The sequence below is a fragment of the Thamnophis elegans genome, chromosome 15 (assembly GCF_009769535.1).
Source record: "Thamnophis elegans isolate rThaEle1 chromosome 15, rThaEle1.pri, whole genome shotgun sequence".
Classification (NCBI taxonomy): domain Eukaryota; kingdom Metazoa; phylum Chordata; class Lepidosauria; order Squamata; family Colubridae; genus Thamnophis; species Thamnophis elegans.
This window is the reverse complement of record NC_045555.1, coordinates 24,125,369-24,150,699: the sequence shown is the minus strand read 5'-3', so window position 1 is coordinate 24,150,699 and position 25,331 is coordinate 24,125,369. Positions and strand designations below refer to the sequence as shown.

Here is a 25,331-nt window from a genome sequence, read left to right as displayed (position 1 = left end):
CTATTTCCTCCTGATCAACTGGGACTCAGGAGGCAGAGAATAGATGGGGGCGGGGCCAGTCAGAGGTGGTATTTACCGTTTCTCCAAACTACTCAAAAGTTCCGCTAAAGCTTCTCCAAAACTGCTGAATACCACCCCTAAGACTCACTCTTAATAATCCCCCACCCTCCTCAATAGCCCACAGCAGATGTCAGCGCTTAAGAGATAAAGAGATAGCTAGGTCTATTCATAAGCAAATGCCCTCACCCAAGATCCAACAAAGGTAGGATTAGCCCTTCACCCATCTAGCAACAGAACTCGCCACATGACACCTGGGGAGATTACATTACCCAGCAAGATTCAACCAAGCTTGGGATTCAAAACACTACAAAGTTACCGCTGCATGGCCCCATGGGAATCTGACAACCAATCAGAATACATTTCTTAATACAGGAACAGGAAGCTCCAAGGCGGGGGCTAAAAGAGGGTATAAATCTCTCTCTCTCTACCAGCACAACATGTTTACTTATTTTTGGCAAGTGGGAATGGCTGGCTTTTAACCTATTAGGTTTTCAAACTTGTGTGTTCACCTCTTCTGATTGACAACAGGGACCTCTCCAGGAAGGAAAAGTGGAAAACAAACCTTTCCAGACAAGAATCTATTGTGTATGTCCAAAGAAAGAAGACTGAAGCGGCAAATAGCACAAACAAATTGTTTTCATTCTCTTTTTCTTTCTCTCTCTGGGAGGATTCAAAAAAAAAAACAACAACGGTTGAAGAGTATAAATAAATGAAGTACTCCACATCTGAAGATTCCACAAGTGGGATCAAATGTTTGTCTTTCTTATTAATCTTGCTAGCTTTATATGCAGCTTCCCTAAAAAGAAAATCCAGGAAGACTTAATTCCCAATGTCACGTGTTCTAGATTACAAAGGGATCTTGGAATCTACATTTCAAGAGATACTTACTTTTTATTAGTAAGTAGTACAGACTTTGGAGGTCTTGTTCCATAAAAATGACTGTCCAATCTTTTTTTGATATATATATATATATATATATATATATATATATATATATATATATATATATATATATATATATATATATATATATATTATTTTATTTATATATATTCATATAAATATTTTGAAAATAGTGTATTGTCCAGGTATTTCATTTTACTGAAAAACAACATATATACTACTACTACTACTACTACTACTACTACTACTACTACTAGCAATAATTATAGTTATATTAGCTTATTTATAATCATATTAGTTGATAACCAGGTGTTGCCCAGGTATTTATTTATAGGGGGAAATGTCGGGACCAACATAATTTCTAATGTTGGATTTTCCCCCTTACCAGAGGTAGCCCCCTTGTGGAGGACTGTGAACCCATTACCATGGCAACTCCACTGTGCAGTACAGTAGAAGCCAGTACAGCAGTATGGCACAACAGGCTGTATCTTAACAGAACACACAGCCCCCCAAAGGGTGTGAGGGGTGTCTTACCCCCACAGTATTTTTCTCTAAAGATTAAATCATCTGTGTACCAAGTTTGGTTGAAATTGCTCAATGCTTTCCAGAGTTATGCTGGAATACACACACACACACACACACACACAAGATTAATTATACTAGCATGTTTATAATCATAAATAACATTCATCTTTTACATATACATAATAATCTTTCTTCTTCTATCTTCTTCATCTCTGCACAGTCCAATATTTTCTGAATTATGTTTTCGTCTGGTGGGGTGTTTCATTTTTCCAATATTGTGCAAATACAATACTCACTGCTGTCAATACATGAAGCATTGTATATAGTCCCTTTATCATAATTTTCTGGTATTATACCTATAAAATACCTATTTTTGTTAAATGACTGTCCAATCTTCAAGACCTCCAGTGATGGAGCACCCACAATTCCTGTAGGCAAGTTGTTCCATTCAGAGGTGGTATTCAGCCGGTTTAGACTGGTTCAGGTGAACTGGTAGCAGAAATTTTGAGTAGTTCAGAGAACCGGCAAATACCACTCTTGGTTAGCCGCATCCTCCCACCTCCGTTGTTCCCTGTTCCCTAGTCCCTTGTTTTTTAGCTCAGCAGATCCGCGCAGTAGAGCGGATTGCCGCGCCTCAGCTGAGCTAAAAAACAGCTCAGCTCTCACCAGCACTAACACTGAGGGTGGTCTTTGAGTGCTGCAGGCTCTCATAGAACCGGTAGGAAAAGATTTGGAACCCCACCAATTGATTAATTGTTGTCACCTTCTCCTTAGTTCCAAGCTGGATCTCCCACTGATGAACTTCCACCTATCGCTTCTTCTCCTGCCCTCAGGTGCTTTGGAGAATAAGTTGACCTCAAGTTGACTCGTAGAGCAAAGCAATTGAGAAGGCATTGATCTTCCTCCTCTCCTGAATGGATGCTCTTCAGAGATACCTGAGGAGCTGTGCAGATAGACAGGTGGGTCAGAGAAAAGCATTGTCCAGTCTTTATTTTTATTTATTTTATTTTTATTTGTTTGTCAAACATGTACAAGATTGCAGGTATAGGTAAAAACATAAACATAAACAAAGGAAGTAAGTTCAGATAAATGGGGACAGTAAGACAGGGACGGTAGGCATGCTGGTGCGCTTATGCACGCCTCCTTTACGGACCTCTTAGGAATGGGGTGAGGTCCACGGTAGGCAGTTTGAGATTGAAGCTGTGAGGATTTGAGGTTGTAACAACAGAGTCAGGTAAAGCATTCCAGGCATTGACCACTCTGTTGCTGAAGTTGTATTTTCTGCGGTCGAGTTCGGAGCGCTTTGCCTTGATTTTGTATCAATTATTTGCCTGTGTATTATTGAGGTTAAAGCTGAAGAAGTCATTGACAGGTAAGACGTTGTAGCAGACAATTTTGTGTACTATGCTTAGGTCTGACCACAGGCGTTGCAGTTCCAGATTGTCCAAGCCAGAATTTCAAGCCTGGTGGCATAGGGAATTCTACTGTGAGTAGGGAAGTGGAGTACTCTTCTCGTGAAATACCTCTGGACCCGCTCGATCGTGTTAATGTCCGATACACAGTCTTCTTGGGCTCTTCAATTTCTTGAAATAGAAGCTTTGTAAATTCTGCTCGTGGGGAAAAAATGAAATGGTGATAAGATTGTAAGGATCTTTTTTTTAAAAAAATCTGATCCAAAGTCCTCATTTCTTCCTTTTCTTCACATCATAAAAGTTGACACAGGGTTTTCTTGCAACGCAGTTCTAGGTCCAGATCTTGAAGCTGTTTTAGAAATCCTCGGTTTGGGGAAACTGCTCGATGCTGCAGAAGCCTTTCAAGAGCATCAGCCAGAGACAAGTTCTGGTAAATTATCAAATAAGCTAGAACCAGGGCTGGGGATCTGCTTTTGCCTAGAATGCAATGAACCAAGATTTTTCCTGCACAGGGGGAGAAGGACGAGAGAAGACAATATTAAAAAGAGGTATTTTGGTTTTGCTTTAAAATAGCCTTTCCTTGTTATAAAATATAGATATACTAGCTGGATACCCGTGCTTCACGATGAAACTATGTGATCAGGCAATGCAGGAGAAAACCGGTTCACTCCAGTTCAATGTTGGCTCAGTGGTGGTCGGTATTGAAACACATAAGGGAATATGGCTCCCGCCACCTTGAGTCCAGAAGCAGTTTCATAGGTGGAAGGCACAGACATTTTGGTAAGGTACCAATGTTTAGTCCTGTAAGGAGCCCCAAACTGCTCCTGAGTGAAGCAGTGGGGCATCTGCCAGTTTGAATTGAGGTAACGGAATGTGAGGCCAATGGCAGTTGGAACAGAGTTCTTTTCAGGTGGGGAGGCGGAGTAGAACTCCTTAGCATCAGAGCATGTTAATTACTGTAAAAGAAATGCTAATGATCTGATGGTCATTTTGAAAAATCCTTTCTTAGCGAGCACCTAGAAGCCAAGAGGAACATACATGCCAAATTTCAAATTTGTAGGCTTCTAGAGATTTCATGATGAGGGGGTGGTATTTAGCTGAGAGAGAGAGAGAGAGAGAGAGAGGGAGGGAGGGAGGGAGGGAGGGAGAGATAGATAGATATTCCATGATATAAAAGATGTTGAGGCTCTAGAAAAAGTGCAAAGAAGAGCAACAAAAATGATTAGGGGACTGGAGGCTGAAACATACGATGAACAGTTGCAGGAACCGGGTATGCCTTCTTTAATGAAAAGTAGGACTAGGGTGACATGATAGCACTCTTCCAATATTTGAGGGGTTTCCCTAGATAAGAACTCAACCTATTCTCTAAAGCACCAGAAAGCAAGACAAAAAACAAGGATGGAAACTAATCAAGGAGAGAAGCAACCTAGAAATAAGGAGAAATTTCCAGACAGTGAAGAAAATTAATAACAGGAATGGCTTGCCTTCAGAAGTTGTGGGTGCTTCATCAATGGAGGCTTTTAAGAAAACACTGGACAGCACTTGATTGAAATGGTATAAGGCAGCAATGGGGAACCTTTTTTGGCTTGCGGGCCATAAGGGGGAGAGCGCATGGGGGTTGTGCGCGGGCGTGCTGCACCCATAATGCAATGTGCAATCCCCCAGTGTGCATGCGCGCATGAGAGGCACGCCCCCCATTTTTACATGCTTTTTCCGCCCTCCCCAGGCTCTACTTCCATTTTGCTCGTAGGGTCGGTTTAAGCCCTCCGGAGGCTTCAGGGACCTTCAGGAGGCTTCCCTGAAGCCTCCATAGGACTAAAAAGGGCTGTTTTTTGCACTCCGGAGGCTTCAGGGAAGCTCCTGAAGCCTCTGGAGGACCTTCGAGGGGGGCAGGGAGGCTCTTTTCGCCCTCCCCAGGCTCCTATAAAGCCTCTGGAGCCTGGGGAATGTGAAAAATGGCTTTAAAAAGGATGAACTCAGCAATGCCTCGCATGCCCTGACAAACGGCTCTGCATGCCATAGGTTCGCCATCCCGAGTATAAGATCTCCTGCTTGAGCAGGGGGTTCAACTGGAAGACCTCCAAGGTCTCCTCTATTATTTTGTTAGGTTATGTTGTGTTAGACTTCATTGGATATCAACATTTGCATCTGACAAAGCTAATAACACCATCTCTAAAACCATTTTTTTGTTTTGTTTTGATGCAGAATCTCAGTCTGCTAATGAAGAATTTTAGTGCTGAGATGGAACTTTATGTGGACAATAGGTTTCTGCACTTACAGAGACGTGGTACAATTTATTATTGCTTCAAATTCTGGGTATGGCCTAAGATTTCTACATGAAATAATGACTTCAGTCTTAGCTGTTTCTGGAAAGCACCATTTCTCAACCTTGCTTGGTTCACAGCTTCCCACAGTCACATTATCACCACTCGTGATCTTCACTTCCAGCTTCCAATAAGTCAAGTCAATGAGGAAACCAGCCACCACCTGATGTTGTGCTTAAGGACTGCACGATTCCTTAACAACCACAACCTGAACTGTCATTGTACACTGAAGATTGCATTTAATTTCGTTGCACAAGGTGCAATGACAATAAAATAAACTAAACTAAGCTAAACTAAGCTAAACTAAGCTAAACTAAGCTAAACTAAGCTAAACTAAGCTAAACTAAGCTAAACTAAGCTAAAGCTAAACTAAGATAAACTAAGATAAACTAAGATAAACTAAGATAAACTAAGATAAACTAAGATAAACTAAGATAAACTAAGATAAACTAGGCTAGCTGGGGAATTCTGGGAGTTCAAGTCCACACTTCACATCACACCTGACTAGATTGCTAAGACACTGAGCTTGTTGATCAGAAAGATCAGCAGTTCGGCAGTTCGAAACCCTAGTACAGTTCTCCTGCGTGAGCAGGGGGTTGGACTAGATGACCTCCAAGGTGCCTTCCAAATCTTTTACTGTTAATATAAGCTGCCAACCTTGAGAATCATTGCTGTAAAGACTGAGACTCACCTTTTGGGGCTCTGAGTGCTTGGTGGATGTATTTTGAGGCCGGATGAAAATAGACACTTAGGTCAAAATCGACGGAGTCTTCTGCTGCTATGCCATAGTAAGAGATTTCTGATCCATAAAAGGTCTGGTTTCCTTTGCTCCCCCAAGCACCGTGTGCTGCGTTCATTATATGGGTGATGCCATGTTGACTCAGCTCCTCCTTGTTGTGTGCTGTGACCCTGCACAAACATAGGTGTGCAAATTGGGAAGATAACGTGAGAGAGGATTAGGGTGTGAAATGTGCCAAGTCATCTCCCATTATTCAAGTTGCTTTTCTATTTATAATTTTTCTTGGGATATCGAATGTTCACTTCAAACATCAACAGGGGCCAAAATCTTGCCTTCATACTGCTGTATGGTTCAACCTGGGCTACTTTCATGGCAGAGACATCTCTGAATGTATCTCAGCTTTCCCAGTGAAGATAGTACATTGCAAGCTCTGTCATTGTGGAAAGCATTGAGGACTATATGGTGATGAAATATCTCTGAAACCATGACCCAATAGGTCACTAGTTGTCCAGTCAGCAATAAAATCAGGGGTGAAATGCTACCAGTTCACACTGGTTCGCACAAACCAATAGGGATGATTGCCATTGGTTGTGCGAACTGGTAGTAAAAAAAAGCTTCCGAGGATCATGCGGCTCAGCTGTGAGTCGCGGGATTGTCAGAAGCTTTTCCTCCGCTTTTTAAAGCATTTCTTTCTTGCCTATTCACCCGAACCGGCAGGAAAAAAATGTTTTAAAAAGCAGGGGGAAAGTTTCTGATGATCGCGTGGATCAGCTGTGAGCTGTGCGATTGTCGGAAGCTCCCCCCCTCACTTTTTAAAGCATTTCTTTCCTGCCTAATTGCCCAAACTGGCAGGAAAAAAATGCTTTAAAAAGTGAAAAAAGAGGTTCTATGACAATCAGCTGTGCCTTGCAATCGTGGGAACTTTTTTATCCACTTTTTAAAGAATTTTTTTACTACCTATTCGCCCGAACTGATAGTAAAAAAAGTAAAGTGCTTTAAAAAGGGTGGGGGAATGGTTCCCACGATTGCACAGCACAATTGAACTTCCCCCCCCCCCCACTTCTTAAAGCGTTTTTTACTATCGGTTTGGGTGAATAGGTAGTAAAAAATGCCTTAAAAGTTTTAAAAAGTTGGCCACGCCCATCCAGTCACATGAGCCCCCCTCACCAAGCCACACCCACCAATCCACTCCCAGAGAACCAGTAGCAATTTTTTTCCATTTCACCACGGAATAAAATTAATCATCTTCCTATCTATTCCTAGACATGTATATGCATATACACTAGACGTCTTCAAAACAGATATTTTCTAAACAAATCATTAGTCTATTTGATTTTGGACCTCTAAATAAACCAATCACTTTTTTCTGTTTTCTCTCATCTCATTCCCATCCATTCTTTCATGTCCCACAGCAGAATAATGTTTTCCCTGGATTGCATTCATTCAGAATATTTTTTTTCACCCAAAACATTATCATCATTACCACTACCACCACTACCACCACCACCACCACCACCATCATTATTATTATTATGTGGTTAATCTTTGGTGAGATTCACAGCCTTTGGGGCTGGTTGGTAGATCAACAGCTGGAGTCCTAACCAGCAACCTAGGAACTGTTAAGGTAACGTTGAAGGATATAAGCTGTTCCAAGTAGGGTGGTTTTTTGTAGAATCACAATGTTCAAGTCTGATAAATTTAGTTTCCAAATAGCGAGGTAGCCCTTTAGGTATTGCTCCAAGGGCTCCAATTACAATCGGGACAACACACGATTTCTTTTTCCACTGTCACTCAACTTCAATTTGCACTTTGTGATTTTTTTCTTCTTCAATTCATGCATCTCCAGGTATTGCAATGTCAATGAACCATACTTTTTTCTTATTTCTTCTTCCTCTTCTTCTTCTTCTTCTTCCTCCGGCGTTCTCATGGACGCGTGCAGTGTGCGCATGCTTCTTAGTGCCTCCACAACGCTCCGTGATGCTCCAGCTGCTTCACGGAGCGTTGCGCAGGCGCTGTATGCACCATGCACCTGTGTGGAAGCGCAGAAGTCTTTAAACACTGGTAAGGAGCTAGGGTGGGTGGGTGAGCCCTCTGGAGCACCGTACTGGAACGGTATCCGGTGCTCCGGATTGCTCCGGTATGCACATTGTGGGGCGTATTGCCTGCAACCCACCACAGCCTCCAACACAAGACAATTCACAGTGAAGACAATATTAACAAACACCCAATCCTATTGCACCAGTGTGAACATGTTATACGTTGCGCCGGCTCTGAAAGTCCATCGTACTATGTAGTTATGATGTTCTTTCGCATTCAGGAGTCTAACAGCCCAAGGATAGAAACTGTTCTTCAGCCTATTTATGCAGCTGGCTATGCTTCTATATCTCCTTCCCAATGGTAGGAGGGTAAAGAAGTGCTGTCCAGGGTGTAAGTCATCCCTGAGGATTTCCCTCACTCTTCTAAGGCAGCGAGCCCTAGCGATCTCATCTAGTGGTGTCAGGGGGCAGCCCACAATGTTTTGTGCTGTGCTCACTACCATCACCGTTCCTTCTATTAGTTACCCGAAGTGAAATGCAAGTGTCACCAGCCATTAAATCCCTTTTTTCGTATGTATCCACAATATTAGTGATGGCTCCATTCATATTTTCTGACAGCCGTTTGGTAATTAAGAGTACAGCTTCTCTTTCCTGCATTCGTGAACCCTTCGTGGAGATCTATTCCCTTTTTTGAGTTTTCCAAGGAAACAAGATACACATTTTTCTTTTGTCATTCTTAATATTTTTTACAATTTAATCTTCTCACATTTCGGGTTGCAATCGTCCACACTTCCAGATGGACTCAGTTATTGAGTCCTGTAATGGGAAGGAGGAAGAACCTTGAGGAGCAGACGGAAGAGGTACAACAAGACAAGGTCACATAAAAAGAAACGTGAGTCCAAAGCAGAAATTCAATTTGAGAACACATCTCAGACAAGTATAACATACAGAACATGCAACAGAAGGTATAAATTCAATAGTCCTATGACATATTTTAGAGACAGTTGCAGCTGATGGAACGTTATTGTCTCTGCTGATTTCCTGTCTATCTATTAGTAAAAGATAAAGGTTCCCCTTGCACATATGAGCTAGTCATTCCCGACTCTAGGGGATGATGCTAATCTCCATTTCAAAGCCAAAGAGCCAGCACTATCCAAAGAAGTCTCCGTGGTCATGTGGTCAGCATGACAAAATGCCAAAGGTGCAGGGAACGCTATTAAGGTGGTCCCTATTTTTCTACTTGCATTTTTACGTGCTTTCGAACTGCTAGGTTGGCAGAAGCTGGGACAAGTAACAGGAGCTCGCTCCATTACACGGCACTAGGGATTTGAACAGCCAAACTGCCAATCTTTCTGATCAACAAGCTCAGCGTCTTAGCCACGTGTCTATTAGTACTAGTAATCTAAACAGACAGATTTATTTTATTTTATTTTTATTGAAAGCTAATTCCAACTTCCCAACCTTCTGAAAGAGAGCTAAGCAATGGTGTGTATTTATCCTTCAACAACAGGTTTTCTTCAGGTTTTCCTCACTTTATATTTTTTGCATTGCCAAAACAGTTTCCTCTGTAAATACTATTTAGCCCATTTAATCAATACTTACCTTCAAAATAATACTTACATGTTACCTATATAAATTTTGGGCCACACTTCGTCTAGCCCATTTGACTCCAATCTACAGTTGTCTATGAGACATTCCAGTTCTTTCACGGAGGGTTTGTTGGAACTGATGGTGTCCATTTGCAAAGGGTGACGGTTGACCTCAGAAGCAAGTAAGTTTGCTATCAAGTTATTGTTGCAGTTTGTTCATATCCTAGCACTGCAGGACCTTGCTGTGTTGTGTGCCAGTTACTTTTTGACATCTGACAGTGTGAAGCAGGTGCACATCTTAAAATGTATCTATTATCTCCCTGCCCACATTCTGTATTTCTTGTTTTCTTTTTCCTGCACAAGGCTCTTTCCCCCCACTCTTTTTATTAAGTTTCCCATTAGTCCGCATCAGTTCCCTGTGAACACAAACATACAAAATACAACAATCTGCAAACATTGCGAATTTTACCAGGCAAAAAGCGATTATCTGCAACTGAGCTAAAAGAATAATTAGGTTTGCATTGCACCAATTGACAGAACACCTGCAAGACACGCGTCTCCTTTTAAAAATTATCTTTATTTGTTCGTATTTTTTCTTAGTTGAAGATCCAAATTTCTTAATTGTTTCAGGAAACCTCGATTAGGGAAGATCCACCGATGTTCTTTTACTGTCTGTATCGCTTTAACCAACGAGAAATGATGGTAGATCATAAGGTAGGCCAGCACCAAAGAGGAGGACCTGCTTATCCCAAAGGCACAGTGGACGAAGATTTTGCCTGGAAATAAAAGCAATAAATTATATTAACAGAATTGGGACCTTGTAGGTCATCTAGTCCAACCCCACACCCAAGCAAGGGACCCTACACCATTTCTGACAAATGGCAGTCCAATTGCTTCTTGAAAGTCTCAAGTGATGAAGCTCCCACAACTTCCGAAGGCAACTTGTATTCCATTAGTTGATTGTTCTCACTGTCATAAAATTTTACTCCTTATTTCTAGGTTGAATCTCTCCTTGGTCAGTTTTCATCTGTTATTCCTTGTCTGGCCTTCAGGTGCTTTGGAGAATAGCTTGACCCCCTTCCTCTCTGTGTCAGCAAGTATTGGAAGGCTGCTATCGTGTCTCCCCTGTTCCTTTTCTTCTCTAGACCAGCCATGCCCAGTTCCTGTAACCGTTCTTCATATGTTTTAGCCTCCAGTCCCCTCATCATCCTGGTTGTTCTTCTTTGAACTCAGGGTTGGGTTCCAGAAATTTCGACTGATGCAAAATACAGTGGTGCAAGCAGTTATCTGTGTTTCTGGTAGAGCAGCCATAAAGTTCTTAAGCCCAATTCAAGATGTTAGTATTCACCTTTAAAGCCTTACAATGCACAGGATCAGTTATTTGAGGGACTTCCCTCCTTCATCTGCCCACTTCACCAGATCTAACAGAATTTCTTGTAGGTTCCATTGCCTACAGAGCTACATATTAATGGTCCCTAAGGGGGCCCTTTTCTTCAATGGCACCTATATTGTGGAGCCTTCCACCCTCCCTGAGATAATGTTGGCCTCATCACTCATCAGGAGACAGGTGAATTCATGAGGTGGCTCCCTTATTATTAACATCTCTCAGTTATTATTTCTCTCCTTTCTCTGCTTTTATAATTTAACAGAATCACAGAGTTGGAAGTCACCTTGTAGGTCAGCGATGGCGAACCGTTTTTGGCTCGCATGCCATAAGTGGGGGGAGCGCGGGGGGGGGGGGGCGTGTGCAGGCATGCCACATCCATAATGCAATGCACAACCCCCCCCCCCAGTGTGCATGCACGCACTACAGGCGCTCCCCTCCATTTTTTGCATGCTTTTTTCGCCCTCCCAGGCTCCAGAGGCTTTATAGGAGCCTGGGGAGGTGAAAACAGCCCCCTGCCCCCCCGGATGCCCTCCGTAGGCTTCAGGCACCCTCAGGAGGCTTCCCTGAAGCCTTTGGAGCAGTCAAAACGACCCTCTGAGCAAACCAGAAGTCCATTCCTAAACTTCCGGTTTGCCTGTAGGGCTGGTTTTTTAGGCTCTGGAGGCTTCAGGGAAGCTCATGAAGCCTCTGGAGGGCCTCCTGGGGGCGGGGGGGGGGTTTCACCCTCCCCAGGCTCCTATATAGCCTCTGGAGCCTGGGGACAGCGAAAAATAGCTTTAAAAAAGGGTGAACTCAGTTGGCCAACGTGCGCAGTAGCCTTTCCCTGCTATGTCCACCAAGCCACGTCCACAGAACCAGTAGTAAAAAAAAATTGAATCCCATCACTGATTTGAACTGCTTGAATTGTCTGATTTCTCCAGTGCTTGACCAAAACAGGGAAAATTCATAAAAACTCAACCTGATGTTCTTTCTCCCTTAACTTCAGATATTCATATATGTATGTATGTGTGTATGTATGTATATAAAATCATGAACAAATGTGCAAGGGAATCCCAGTCACAGGTTAATAACGGCTGCCATGATTTCCATACCTCCAGGTGTAGTCAAAGCTTTGTGTATAAACTCCGCAGAAGAGTAAAAATATAGGCTTATATCAAAACTGGGAAGATCGTGAGCTGGTACGCCACAGTATTCAATCGTTGTACCATAAAAATCATGTGACTCTTGACAATATAGAGTGCCGTGGGCTGCATTTAAAATGTGGTTAATCCCCATTTTCCATAAGTCAAATCTGCTATGCGCTGCTACACTGGAGAAAAGACACAGAGATAGATATTGTCAGGAAAAAGTACAGGTGATCTTCCACTTACGACAGTTCACTTAGTGACCGTTCTAAGTTACCATGGCAATGAAACAAATGACTTATGACCATTTTCCATAGTTATGACCTTTGCAGCATCCCCATATTCACGTGATCAGAATTTAGATGCTTGGCAACTGTTTCATACTTATGACTATTGCTGTGTCCCAAGGTCATGGGATCCCCTTTTGTGATTCACAACTGAGGCAAGAAAGATCATAAAATGGGACAAAACTCACTTAACAAATGTCTCAACTACAGAAATTTTTGGGCTCAATTGTGGTTGCTATTTATTTAGGTCTTGTACCACCTATATTTAGGTCTTTCTCCTCCTCTAAAATTTAAATCAATTCATCTTTCACAAGGGAAATGTCTCACAGGGAGTAAAAGCCGATTTCATATCATAGAAAGGTCAAATCTTGGTCAAAAATCAAGGTGGCAGGATGAGGGTGCAAGTGAGGCTTTGCTTGACTCAAAGGAGACTTATTGTGTATATTGGAAGAAGTTAGTGTCGTTTAGCAATTACTAATCTAACTTAAGAGGGACACGGTGGCTCAGTGGTTAAAATGCTGAGCTTGTCGATTGAAAGTTCAGCAGTTTGGTGGTTCGAATCCCTAGTGCCGTGCAATGTTCCCTAATTTTTTTTCAGTGTGAGCGGAAAAGTATAGTGTTTGAGCGGCACATTTTCATGCCTGAGCACCTGAATTTTTTTCACAGATGTCACCTAAGACAACAACGAAATCAGTGTTATTTGAAACTCAAAGTTATGTTTATTCAAGGTACCCGCTTAATTAAAAGTGTTATATAATATCAGTATCACTTAACAACGGTCCTGCTTAGCAACCAAAATGTTGGCTCAGAAACTCTGGCATTGAAGCACGCAAGTCTTAAAGCTGTCAAGTTACAAGACCTTTGCACCCCTAAACCTTTAGGGAAAAAACCCCAGGAGTGTTCAAACCTGACAGCTTTAAGCCTTGCTGACTTCAACTCCCAGAATTCCTCCTCCAGTCATGTTGCAGCAACGTCATCTGCGTGGATCTGCTCCATCTTCGGTTTTTTTCACAGGAGGCAGGGCTGCTGCTGAAGATGCCAACGAGCCCCCACCGCCACTAGAATATGCATTTGTTTAGCATGACATAGAATAGTCTTTCAACCAGAAGTATGGAATAAAAGAGAGACTGATAAATATTAAAAAAATAAAACCAAAAAGCAGCTATTTATTTGAGTTCTAGATAAACATTTAGTTCAGATTTAATAGTGTTTCAGAGATGTGGCTGTCAGCTATTTGTGTATGTATGTTATTATTATGGAAGGTTAGATGAGATTTCACCAACATTATTCACCCCTGATTAATGCATTCATTCTAATAATTGAGTCTGACTCTGAATTACAAATCTATGTCTGAAGAATCTGGGTTAAGTTTTGGATTGGAAATTTGGGGAACATGAAAGTTTATGCATAATTTTTGTAATTTTTTCATTGGGTCTTAATAATGATTTTATTCATTTGGGATTTTTTTCATAGGCTTAACACAGCTCTAATTTTGTCATTAGGAGCAATGTAACATTGGCCACTAATGTATTGTATACAGGTTGCCTTAGAAGGTAATACCTTTTGTATAGTAGGAACTTAAGATAGGCAGACTTCATACAGATAAACAATTGAGAAATATTGTTCTTTTTAAAAAGCAGTGTTAATTGCTGCACCTTTCTCATATTAAGTATGTTAGCTCAAGTTCATGTTAGGAAAAACTTTCAGTCTTAAAGGTTTGGTGAGGAGAAATCCAAAAATTCTTTTAAAGAATTTAAATTAAATTTGAGGCTACCTCTGCTTTCGCTCTCCCTCCCTCAGTTGTGCAGCAGCGGCAGCGGCAGCTCTCAGCCTATGGCGGCAGCGTCACGCAGGCTGTGGAAGGAGGAGGAGGAGGAGGAGAAGGGAACCAAAGAGAGGCTTTTACCGGGTCTGCGCCCCACAGCCAGGACCGTCCTTGCGCCTCAAGCCGCGTTTCTTCCTGCAAAGCCCTTCGGGCAACCCGAGAGTTCCGCTTGACGCCAGAAGGGCTTTGCAGGAAGAAACGCGGCTTGAGGCGCAAGGACGGTCCTGGCTGTGGGGCGCAGACTCGGCAAAAGCCTCTCTTTGGTTCCCTCCTCCTCCCCCTCCTTCCACAGCCTGCATGACGCTGCCGCCCAGGCTGAGAGCTGCCGCTGAAACAAGTTTGTGGAGGTCCTTTGCGGGCGGCCAGTTCTAGCCGCCTGCAAAGGACTTCCCCACGTTTGCTTTGAAAGAAACCTCTGCGCGGCAGTTAGAAACCTCTGCGCGGGGGTTTCTTGCCATGTGCGCGGCCGCGCAGCCGCGCACCTTAGAGGGAACAGTGGACTGCCGTGTAACAGAGTGAACTCCTGTTACTTGTCCCAGCTTGTGCCAACCTAGCAGTTCAAAAACACATAAAAATGCAAGTAGAAAAATAGGAACAACCTTTGGTGGGAAGATAACAGCGTTCCATGCATCTTTGGCGTTTAGTCAGGCTGGCCACATGACCATGGAGACGTCTTCAGACAGTGCTGGCTCTTCAGCTTTGAAATGGAGATGAGCACCGCCCCCTAGAATCGGGAATGACTAGCACATATGTGCCAGGGGAATCTTCACCTTTACCTAATCTAACTTATCTGCTCAAAACATGATTTCATAAAACATTAGACTCCAGTAACACCCACAGTCATGGCTTTTCAGACAGGGATATAACTATGCATAGCTACTACAGCAGTTAATCACATGTCCACATTAAGTAATCCATTGACGCATTTTGTTTGGTTGCCATAATTATGTAGGAAAGGGGTTGAAATGCTTTCCTACAAATATACTTACTGATCTCCTAAGAAAAGATTAGGCCAAACTTCGTCAGTGTGGTGGCAGGAAGGGCTCCCAGTATTCAGGAGCTGCTCTAACTCTTGAACACTGAGGCTGTCTTCAGTCGGGGGTCCAAGATCTTTAGGGCCCAGTGAAACACACTGGCCAGCCATGACCATTTAAAGTAGCGGCTGGACAATCTGACACCCGAGGATGCAACCCAGGCTCGCTTGTTTACTCTGCTCCAGAGCAGATCACTGGTTATTTTGAAAATGGAGCAATGCCAGGAGCTGGACACCAACAAAGCATGTGTCTAGTTGAGCCGAAGGTCTGCAGTTGAATAGCACGCTCCCTAAAACTGCCATTCAATGACAGCTGTGGCAGAAGCATAACGTGTAACAACTGGAAGAATAATAGTAGAGTCACATTCTTTCTGATAGGAAAAACAAGCCCATGACCTGCATTTTCTTCCCATTCAGCCATCTCCACTGATCCATTACAATGCCCCTCCAGCAGTGGTGGGATTCAAATTTAACAATCAGTTCTCTGCCCTAATGACCAGCTGGGTAGGCATGGCTTGGTGGTCATGTGACTGGATGGGTGTGGCCAACTTAATGTCACTCAGGTCAATGGGCACTTCGTCTTAGCTGTTACAATGTAACAAGGGTTAACTGGAGAGGCAGTTTTTGTAAGCAGGGCAAGAAAGATTAGACTAGAAACAACACTAGAATCTTTCCTTCCTGCCTTCCTTACAGGATTAGCCCTGTAAAGTGGAAAGAAACAAAAGGAGATTTCTTCCAACAACTGGTTCTCCAAACCGCTTAGGAAATTAACAGCCGGTTCTCCCGAATAGGTGCGAACTGGCTGAATCCCACCACTGCCTTCCAACTTTGATCTTCCAAGGAAAAACTGTTCAGTGCTCAGCCAGATCTGAAGCAACCATGGCAGGTGCCAATATTGGAAATATAACTAGGGGCTGGTTGTTAATACTGTGACTATGGGAATGTCCCGCAAACTTTATATCATATTGCAACAGAATGGCCTCTCAGGAGAATCTCTGGATCCTTGCAAGAAGAGCAGTGCTGTCCAATGGCTAAATCATGGGTCATCAACCTGGTCCCTACCGCCCACTAGTGGCCGTTTTAGGATTCCAGGTGGGCGGTAGGGACTTCGGAGGTTAAAACCTCCTTTTGAGCAAGTGGCCAGGCGCGAGCGCACACTTCAATAAACCAACGTGCGCAGTTGCAAAATAGGAGAAGCAAACACGTGTGAAGGGGAAAGGGAGGAGGGGATAGCAGGGACAGGCAGAAGCCAAACAGAGCAGTTGCAAAATAGGAGAAAGAAAAGTTATAGGTAGGAGAGAATTGTTGTTGGCTAATAATAATAAGTGGGCTAACTAGCTCAGCTAGTTACATTGCCCCAAGGAAGGTTAAAAAAGGAGATAAAAAGGAAAAGAGCAAAAAAAAATTAACAAGGGAAGAAAAATAGAGAAAAGGGGATAAAATAAAGGAGGAGAGTAAGCAGTATTTAGTGTGGCTCATAAATTAAGTTTTGTTATCTTATAAAATAAAAGAAAGAAATAAGTAAAGGAAGGAGAAGGAGAAAATAAAAAAGGAAGGGAAAAAGAGATCCTTGATATAGTGAAATACTATAAGAAAGGTAAAGAAGAAGAAGGCAGGAAAAGGATTTTTTTTTTGATGGTGACACTTAATAAAAATTGGCACCTAATACAGTGCTCCTTACGAAAATCGAACCAGATATCAAATATTTAGTCTCACAGCATCAGCCTCAGAGATCTCATTAATCACTAGTAAAGCTAATTTCAATTTACTTTGTTTTCTAATTAAACTTTATAAAGTTAAAAACATTATACACATGCATAAAGTAAATATAAAAAGATAAGTGTATGTACATTTCTTTTTTTTTAAAACACCTTCCTTTCTAAAAAATATTCCGCACTTGCGCAAAAACTGGTGGGCGGTAAGGAAATTTTTCATCAAGTAAGATCCATTAGTGGGCAGTAGGTAGAAAAAGGTTGACTACCACTGGGCTAAATGATCTAGATATATGGCGACAGGCTTAGCAATTCTAGTAACTGTTCATACATAATTTAACTGTATTCATCATTCGTATTGTGCATTTTAAAACTAATTCACTATTCTGATGTTTTATCTATTTTTACATATTTTATAGGTTGCCCCCACTTTGTAATGCTGCCTTTAAATCTCAATAGTTTCCTCTTTTAAGTATATTTCATGTTTCCTCTCCATTTTTCCATATCTTGGTTTAGGTTACCCTTAATTGTCTATAAATGACAATCCTTACTGTTCAATGTTCATTACAATTCCCTTAATCTACTATATAGAATAACAAGAATAATATAGAATAACAACGTGCCCTTGTGACCTCTAGGCTGGAATACTGCAATGTGCTCTACATGGGGCTGCCCTTGAAGAGCATTCGGCGACTTCAGCTAGTCCAGAATGCGGCCGCGCGAGCGATCGTGGGTGCACCTCGCTTCACCCACGTAACACCTATCCTCCGCGAGCTGCACTGGCTGCCTGTTGATCTCCGGGTGCGCTTCAAGGTGCTACTTATCACCTACAAAGCCCTTCATGGTAGTGGACCTGGGTACTTGAGAGACCGCCTACTACCAATTACCTCCACTAGACCGATACAATCGCATCGATTAGGCCTCCTCCGAATTCCATCATCCAGCCAGTGCAGACTGGCAACTACCCGGAGGACAGCCTTCTCAGTGGCTGCTCCGACCCTCTGGAACGAACTCCCCGTGGAGATTCGGACCCTCACCACCCTCCAGTCCTTCCGCACCGCTTTAAAGATCTGGCTGTCCCGGCTGGCCTGGGGTTAAGATTCTAACCCCACCCGAATTGTGTGACTGTTGTGTTTTCTTTTTAATATGTTGTATTGTCTTCATGTTGGAAAATTGTTTGTCCCCCCCCCCCCTTTTTGAACTGTGAGCCACCCTGAGTCCCCCCAGGGAAAAGGGCAGCATACAAATAAAGGGAAATGAAAAATGAAAATGAAAACAAGCGGTACACATCTCACTTTCATCATTTTAGAAGTTCTATATATGTCCATATTTTGTACATTTTAACCCATGCTAAATTGTCCTTCCATTGTCATATTCAATCAATTAGCAACTCAGTTTAATTATCATGTATAAAAGTGAATCACAAACCTCTGCTTTACAATCTCCCCATATCAGTTTCATATTTGTCCATATTCCATGTTTTAACCTTTATTTAATTATCTTTTCATTATCATATTCAGTCAGTTAGCAACTCCTTTTTATTGTCATATTCAGGAACAAACCCCTTATTTTAGCTTTATATTTTCCCATATAACAATTTCTAGTTGTCTGATTTTTTCCTAGTAAGTCTTTTGTAAGTCTTCAAATATTTGAGGGGCTGCCACAGAGAGGAGGGGCTCAAACTATTTTCCAAGGCACCAGAAGGTCAGTCAAGGGAGAAATTTCCTGACAGTGAGAACAATTATGCCATGGAATAGAAGTTGTCTTCAGAAGTTGTGGGAGCTTCATCACTTGAGACTTTCAAGAAGAGAATGGACATCTGTCAGAAATGGTGTAGGGTCTCCTGCTTGAGGGTGGGAGGGGGTTGGACTAGATGACCTACAAGGTCCCTTCCAACTCGGTTAATCTATTCAGCTCAGAGCTCCCACAACTATGCGCGTGCCGAGTGGTGCTTCTGGTCCTATCATTGAAACGACATATGGATACAGATTTAGGAGGAGGCAGCCAACTGGGTTTGGAGTACTATTTTGGAAGCAAAAGGTTTATGGAAAATTATGAACTAGTTAGTAAAACACAGGCAACAGCCGTGTGTATTCAATTCTTAAGGAAAACAATCACGGCAAATTCTATCAGAGCTGGCTGGAGAATTCTGGGAGTTGAAGTCCACAAGTCTTAAAGTCGCTCAAGTTTGGGGACCCCTGCGACTAGGCGGAGGACGACGAATGGCGGCGCCCCAACCCCTTTGCCGTCGCCGGACACCATCCCCTCCCCGTCGTAGCTGCAGGCGACGAGAGGGAGGGCATCTCCGGAGGCAGCCGCCGCTCAACTCGGGGGTCCCTCATGGGCCGAACGGCCCGTTTGGCTCCGGGATGGGGGGGGGAGGAGCGCGAGGCAGCGCTGCGGGGAGGGGTCGCTTGGCCCCCTCACTTTTTTCCTATGTCTTCCCCCACTTCCGGACGGCCCGTTGCGCCGGCTTTGGGACTTCCTCCTCGGCGCCTCACTCCCCGAAGGCCGCTGACAGGGAATGGAGCCTGAACCTCCCCCCCCCCCCCCCCGCCCCGGCCTACTCCGCGGCCGAAGCCTGGCGTCGCTTAGCGACCGCGGGCCGCCCGGGATAAGAACGCCCCGCCTTTTCCGCCCCCCGCCCCTTCCGCCCCACTGAGGGGCGGGGTGGATTGCCTTGCCTCGCCCCTCACGCCTGCCCTACCGGCTGGCCGAAGGGAACCGCCGCTGTTGCCGCCGGTCCGTCTGCGTGGGATGGGGCTGGCTCGCCGCGGAGGGAGAGCAGGCTCTTCGGCGCGGGCTCCGTCCGCCCGGGCGTAAGCGCGGTAAGCGGGGCAGGGCTGGCGGGGGAGGCTCCATGATCAGGGGGACTCTACCTGAGGGTGGCGGTGGGGGCGTCTTGCCCTGGATGGGCGCCGCTAACCCGGCTTGGGGGGGAGAGGCCGGGCTTGGGATGTGGAGGTGCGGCTCCTCATCTCCCCCCTTTCCCTCCTCCCCGGTGACTTTTGAGGGCGGGGCTGCCGTTGCTGGGGCACCTTCCCCTCCCCAAAAGAGCAGAGATGACCCCGTTCCTTTTTCACAGAGGGGAGGGGTGGGGGGGGGCTGGGGGAGCCGATCAGATGCCCTCCAGATGGTCCAGAGGCAGCTCCCTAAGCCAAGCGGAGGAGCATCTGAAGACCTCGGGGTGCCCCACTGGCAGAAGCTGAGCAGGGCGTGGGGTGCAGGATGCGGTGCAATATGGGTCAGGGAGCCTTTTTTCCACATCCAGTGGGATCAGAGTAACAGAGTTGGAAGGGATCTTGTAGATCATCTAGTCCAACCCACCCTCCCCCTCAAGCAGGAGACCCTGCACCAGTGGTTCCCAACCTTTTTTGGCCATGCCCTCTCTAAAATCCTGATGCCTCCCCCCCCCCATAATTCTTTTTTTACTCAAAAAGTGAACTCTACTCACTTGGAGGAAGCCTAAAAGGCCATTCACTTGGCTTTAACAAGGTTCAAATGGCCCCCATTAAAAATCAAACTGCCCCCCTGTGGGATGTGGCCCCATGCTGGGAACCACTGGCCTATACCGTTTCTGACAGACGGCATCCCTGTCTCTTCTTGAAAGTCTCATGTGATGAAGCCCCCGCAAATTCCGACTGCAACTTCATGGGTTGATTGCTCTCACTGTCAGAAAGTTCCTCGTTTCCAGATTGAATCTCTCCTTAGTCGCTTTCCATCCATCAGGATCAGGTGAACCTCTTCCTTGCCCCTGCCCTGTGGGCATTCTCCCTTTTCTCCCCACACAAATGGAGGTGACCCCAATTTCCTTCCATGCCACCTTAGAGAAATCATACTTTAATTTTGACTTGTTATCTTTTTTTCCACTCTGAAGGTCCTGCATTTTGGAATTGGCCGTAAGCTGCCTTTTTATCAATGAGAAGGCAAAGCATAACATTCATGAACTCACTGATGTTGACTAACTCCTGGTGAGATCAGCTTCCCAAAATGTACAGCTATGAATCCAAAGGGATCTGGACGTTGTGAAAGTATTGGACAATTCACACGTTTAAAGGGTGTGTGTGTGAAGCTTACGAAACAGTGTTCCTCTACATAGCGGAAATCAGTGCAAACAGTGTTTCTGTACATAGGGGGCAGCGGGACAAAATTAACCCAGCTAAACTTGATGATAAGCTTATTGTTCCACACAGGTTGCCACTTTATAAACATGACAAAAGGAATCGGATTGAACTTGTTGGGCCTTTTGAGTAGCAACAGATTGCAAACTTGATAACCTTAAAGAATATTTGTTGTTTCCACTCATCCTTCCTGCTCTCTTAAGTGAATAGCTGCTGTAACTTGGTAGTGTGTTTCTCTAATCCAAATCAGAATCTTTAGTCTGATTTGGTTTATTATTATTATGTGGTTAATCTTTGGTGAGATTCACAGCCTTTGGGGCTGGTTAGTAGCTCAACAGCTCGAGTCCTAACCAAGGACCTAGGAACTGTTAAGGTAACGTCGAAGGATATAAGCTGTCCCACGTAGGGTGGTTTTTGTAGAGTCAGAATGTTCAAGTCCGGTAAATTTAGAATTTCCAAATAGCGAGGTAGCCCTTTAGGTGGTATTATTATTATTATAAAAAATAGAGGTCTTGTGGGTTCGTGCAAGGTTAGAAAATTTCACCTTTTTTTCTTGATGGAGTAGTTTGTTCCGTGATTCTAGCGATGGGTTTCAAAATGCTAATTTTATTTAAATAGTAGTTAGAAGATTGACTCAAGTACCAGGTAAGAGAAGTCAGTTTGCCCTGAGGAACTTTTGGTGGGTTCAGAAAGGAAATTATTAAAGGAAGTTTTGCAACATACACCTTTTTATCATCATGTCATGACTGTGGCTTCTCTAATAATCTAGACTAGAGAGATGCAGTAGTAATGCTATTTTTGTTCAATCACAGAGTTTCAATTTGGATCTAAGTGTTTTGTGGCAGAATAATTGCCTAAGAAAATATTGTTTTAAATGCTACTAAAAACAATTGTGTGTAAGACCTCTCTTTACACTAGGAGAAAGATAAAAGCCTTTATTTTTTTTTAATTTCCTCTGGGTTTTTATCTACTTTTCTTGGCCTTCACATCTCTCTTTTTATAATCTAATTTGAGATTTTGGCTAATATCACACAGTTGGCGATTCCTATCTTCTACCATGGCTTAATGAGCTCTGTAGATCCTATATCACATTGATATACTGTACTTAATGTTGCTCAATAAATATTTAGTGGTGATAACCATTTTGGAATTGGCCAGGCAGTAAACCTGTGATTACTTGAAAAATCAATACATATTTTAGAGGAATTGTCTAATCAATTACCTGTTCAGTTTACTCTGAATTATTTGTTGTTTGTTCTCCAGGTTTGCTAAGTTGCAGATTTTCTTGCCAGTACTGTTAACAGCTGGGGGAGGAAAGGGGCAGCTCACTTACTATGGGTTTTATAAGCTGCATGGATGAAAGTCCCCCATATTTGTTTTTACCCTGCTGTTTGAAATCAAGGGATGCTTCCCCAACTCAGCTTTTGAGGAAGCGTTTCAGGTGCATAGGCCCGTGATGGCGAACCTATGGCATACATGTCGGAAGTGGCATGCCGAGCCATCTCTCCGGGCACACCAGCCATTGCTCTTCCGGGTTCTGCACTGGCAAGCTGGTCTTCGCGCAAGTGGGAGCACAGGAAACCGGAAGAGCAGCACTCTGCCATGCATGTGCACCCCAGGAAGCTGTTTCTGGTTTTCGGCATGCACATGCGCATCAACCAGTTGGTCTTCATGCACATGCATGGCCAAAAACCAGGATACTAGGTGACCAGTGCACATGTGCACACTGGAAATTGGAAGCTCAGCTTCCCGGCATCCGCATGCGTGCCAGTGAACTTCTTCCCCAGTTTCTGGTGCTCCCGCACGTAAGCGCCAGGGAGCTACTCTTCTGGTTTCCAGCACTCCCCCGCACATATACTCCCATTTTGGCACTTGGTGCCGAAAAGGTCCGAGAACACTGGTAAGGGCTGTGAATCTCTGCTCCCTGCTCCTACTAAATAGCTTTGGAGGATTATCATTAATCATTAATATATATGGCTTCATAAGACTTACACTATTTCTTTTGCTTTGACTGTTGTATGAATTCTGATGATTTCCATATGGCATCGCGTGGTACAGTCAGAAGAGAAGGTGGATGGTGAAGGTAACGCTTAAACTGTCTGGATATTCTCAGTCATCCAGGTCACGGTTGACCCAAAGGTGCTTTTTCCAAAAGGCAACTGGACTTTCTTGGTTTTTTTTTTCCTTTCAGAACATTTCGCTTCTCATCGAAGAAGCTTCTTCCATTCAATTCAGGAACTGAAGAAGTTTCTTGGATGAGAAACGAAACATTTTGAAAGAAAAAAAAACCCAAGAAAGTCTACTTGCCTTTTGGAAAAAGCACCTTTGGGGCAATCAAGGTGCATGTTTTTAATAGATAGTCTGTTTTCAGTAGTTCTGGAAAACATTGGGCCACTTTTAGTGGTTCATCAGTTTGAGGGAGGAAAACTCTGTCCTGCATTTTAAAGACAAAATTAGGAACGTAACTTGTTCTTAATCCAGGGTTTCCTACTATTAACTTCTATTCTTATCTTGGACAATACAATCCTTAGTAGCTTAAATTTAGATTAATATTACAAGACTAATCCTATGAGCCCTGTGCATGTATTCCATACTTTACAACTATAAGATTACATGATGTAACTTCCACTGCAAGGAATAACTTTGCTTTCCTTGCTTTAAGATGAACACTTAAGCCATAGAAACATTTCTATACATGTAACATTCAGTCAGAAAAAAAACCCTTTCTGATTTCATTGCTAATTTTAAAGGTGGAATGTGTACAAAGTACAGTTAGTCATTGACTTAACAATAGCTTGTTTAGTGACTGTTCAAAGTTACGACAGCATTGAAAAAAGTGACTTATGACTGGTTTTCACACAACCATTGCAACATGTCCATGGTTACACGATCAAAATTCAGACACTTGCCAACTGACTTATAGTTATGAAGGTTGGTATGTCTCTGTGGTCATGCGATCATTGTTTATAACCTTCTGACAAGCAAAGTCACCCCCTGGAATTGGCCGAAAACGGGACATGCAGAGGAGGTGACAATGAGTGGTAACAGTGGCAATGGGTGATAGCGATCCCCACAGCCTGTAACAGCTGATTGGCGATATTCCGGGAGGCTGATCCAATCACCAGTCAGCTGCTCATGCTAAATCAGACTGTGCCGAAGCTGACCAGGCTGTTTGCTACAAAGAGGCAAATTGCTGGGAGGCAGAGGCAGATTTCCACCACCCCTTCTTTTCCTCCTCAAAAGCTAGCTGCATCTTATAATCCAAAAAATATGGTACCTATTTATTTTTTAATGTCTTACTTGAAGACATTCTCCTAGGCGCTGCTTGGAGTGTCCAAGCACAGGTTAACTTCAGCTTGCTGCCCAAGGAACTGAGTTTAAATTTGATTGTAGCTCCGCCTCTTGGTTGCCTCAGAGGCTCAGTTTCAAAAAACTCAGTCGCCCTATAGGACGTCTTTTGCTGAGCTCCAGTTCTTGGGCATCAACCTGGACTCAGACCCTTCTTGTGAGAGATTGTAGCTCCCTTTATTTTTATTTTCGTTTATTCCTTGGGTTATTCCCTAGGTTTCTTAACTTACATAGTGTAGTTTAGGTTAGGCTCTCAGCAGTAGGCCCAAAGCCTTTCAGCAGTAGGCCCGAAGCTATCAGAGGCCCTGAGCCCGGCCTACATCACCTCTTCAGGCCTGTATTCTAACCAGCCTCAATGGAACAGCAGGCAGGCCATCAGGGTGGCACTGGGGAGAGACAGGAGGAGACCATGACAGGGCCTATTCCCAAAAAGGGCAGTAGGCCTACCCCTGCAGCCAAAAGTGTTAGGGTGGGTGCCTCCTTTAAAGGCAGACAGCCCAAACCGGGGGTGCCTTCCAAGGCTGAGGAGAAAATGGCTGTGAGACGCCAGAAGGCCCTGGAAAAGCAGTTCCAGAAGGCCCAGGCCGCACAGTGCAAGGATCATGTGGAGCCCTCCCCAGCTGAGTTTGAGGGTGGGTCTCCCAGAGGTGAATCCCAGCAAGGGGAATCCCCCTTAGGCCCAGGCAGTGAGGACTTTGGGTTTCCCCCCAACCCTCATAGGGCATCCTTGGGATCACCTACCCATTCCATGGCTCTAGATTCCCTGGCAGATTTGGATTTGGGGGCTGAGGAGGAATCCTTAGCTCCCTCAGAATTGGAGCCCCCTCTCCCTCAGTCAGGATTCTATTTTGCCCAGGGCCATGGAGGAAGTTGTGGCTCGTGCCATATCGAAAGGCATTTCCGATG

General features: G+C 43.9%; 3 protein-coding genes across 3 annotated transcripts in view; 1 reads left to right on the top strand and 2 right to left on the bottom strand.

Moving 5' to 3' along the window:
* Nucleotides 1-3,192: 3,192 nt before the first annotated feature.
* Nucleotides 3,193-9,738, bottom strand: LOC116518210 (dual specificity protein phosphatase 13-like). Its single transcript, XM_032231471.1, has 3 exons — nt 9,620-9,738; nt 5,916-6,133; nt 3,193-3,404 (listed from the first exon to the last, which is right to left on the bottom strand). Exons 1-3 carry the CDS (start codon nt 9,736-9,738, stop codon nt 3,193-3,195), a joined length of 549 nt encoding a protein of 182 aa, XP_032087362.1.
* Nucleotides 9,739-10,164: 426 nt separating this feature from the next.
* Nucleotides 10,165-15,361, bottom strand: DUSP13 (dual specificity phosphatase 13). The gene is made up of 3 exons (XM_032231914.1): nt 15,201-15,361; nt 12,067-12,284; nt 10,165-10,364 (listed from the first exon to the last, which is right to left on the bottom strand). The coding sequence occupies exons 1-3, from the start codon at nt 15,359-15,361 to the stop codon at nt 10,165-10,167; spliced, it is 579 nt and encodes a 192-aa protein (XP_032087805.1).
* Nucleotides 15,362-19,601: 4,240 nt separating this feature from the next.
* Nucleotides 19,602-25,331, top strand: part of SAMD8 (sterile alpha motif domain containing 8) — a 41,455-nt gene continuing 35,725 nt past the window's right edge. Inside the window, exon 1 of the mRNA XM_032231913.1 lies at nt 19,602-19,784. The gene's annotated coding sequence lies outside the window, so the exon portion shown is untranslated. The remainder of the gene's footprint in view (nt 19,785-25,331) is intronic.

Bases quoted from the DNA above. Each gene is read 5' to 3' on its own strand.
- LOC116518210 (XM_032231471.1), bottom strand. From the start codon at position 9,738: ATGGACACCATCAGTTCCAACAAACCCTCCGTGAAAGAACTGGAATGT. The intron at 6,134-9,619 runs GTAAGTATTATT...ATGTTTGTGCAG, and splicing joins AAAATTTATATAGGTAACAT to GGTCACAGCACACAACAAGG. The intron at 3,405-5,915 runs GTGAGTCTCAGT...CCCCCTGTGCAG, and splicing joins AGCACTCAGAGCCCCAAAAG to GAAAAATCTTGGTTCATTGC.
- DUSP13 (XM_032231914.1), bottom strand. From the start codon at position 15,361: ATGGTCATGGCTGGCCAGTGTGTTTCACTGGGCCCTAAAGATCTTGGA. The intron at 12,285-15,200 runs GTAAGTATATTT...TCTTTTCTCCAG, and splicing joins AATCTTTTCTTAGGAGATCA to TGTAGCAGCGCATAGCAGAT. The intron at 10,365-12,066 runs GTATGGAAATCA...TTTTATTTCCAG, and splicing joins AGCTTTGACTACACCTGGAG to GCAAAATCTTCGTCCACTGT.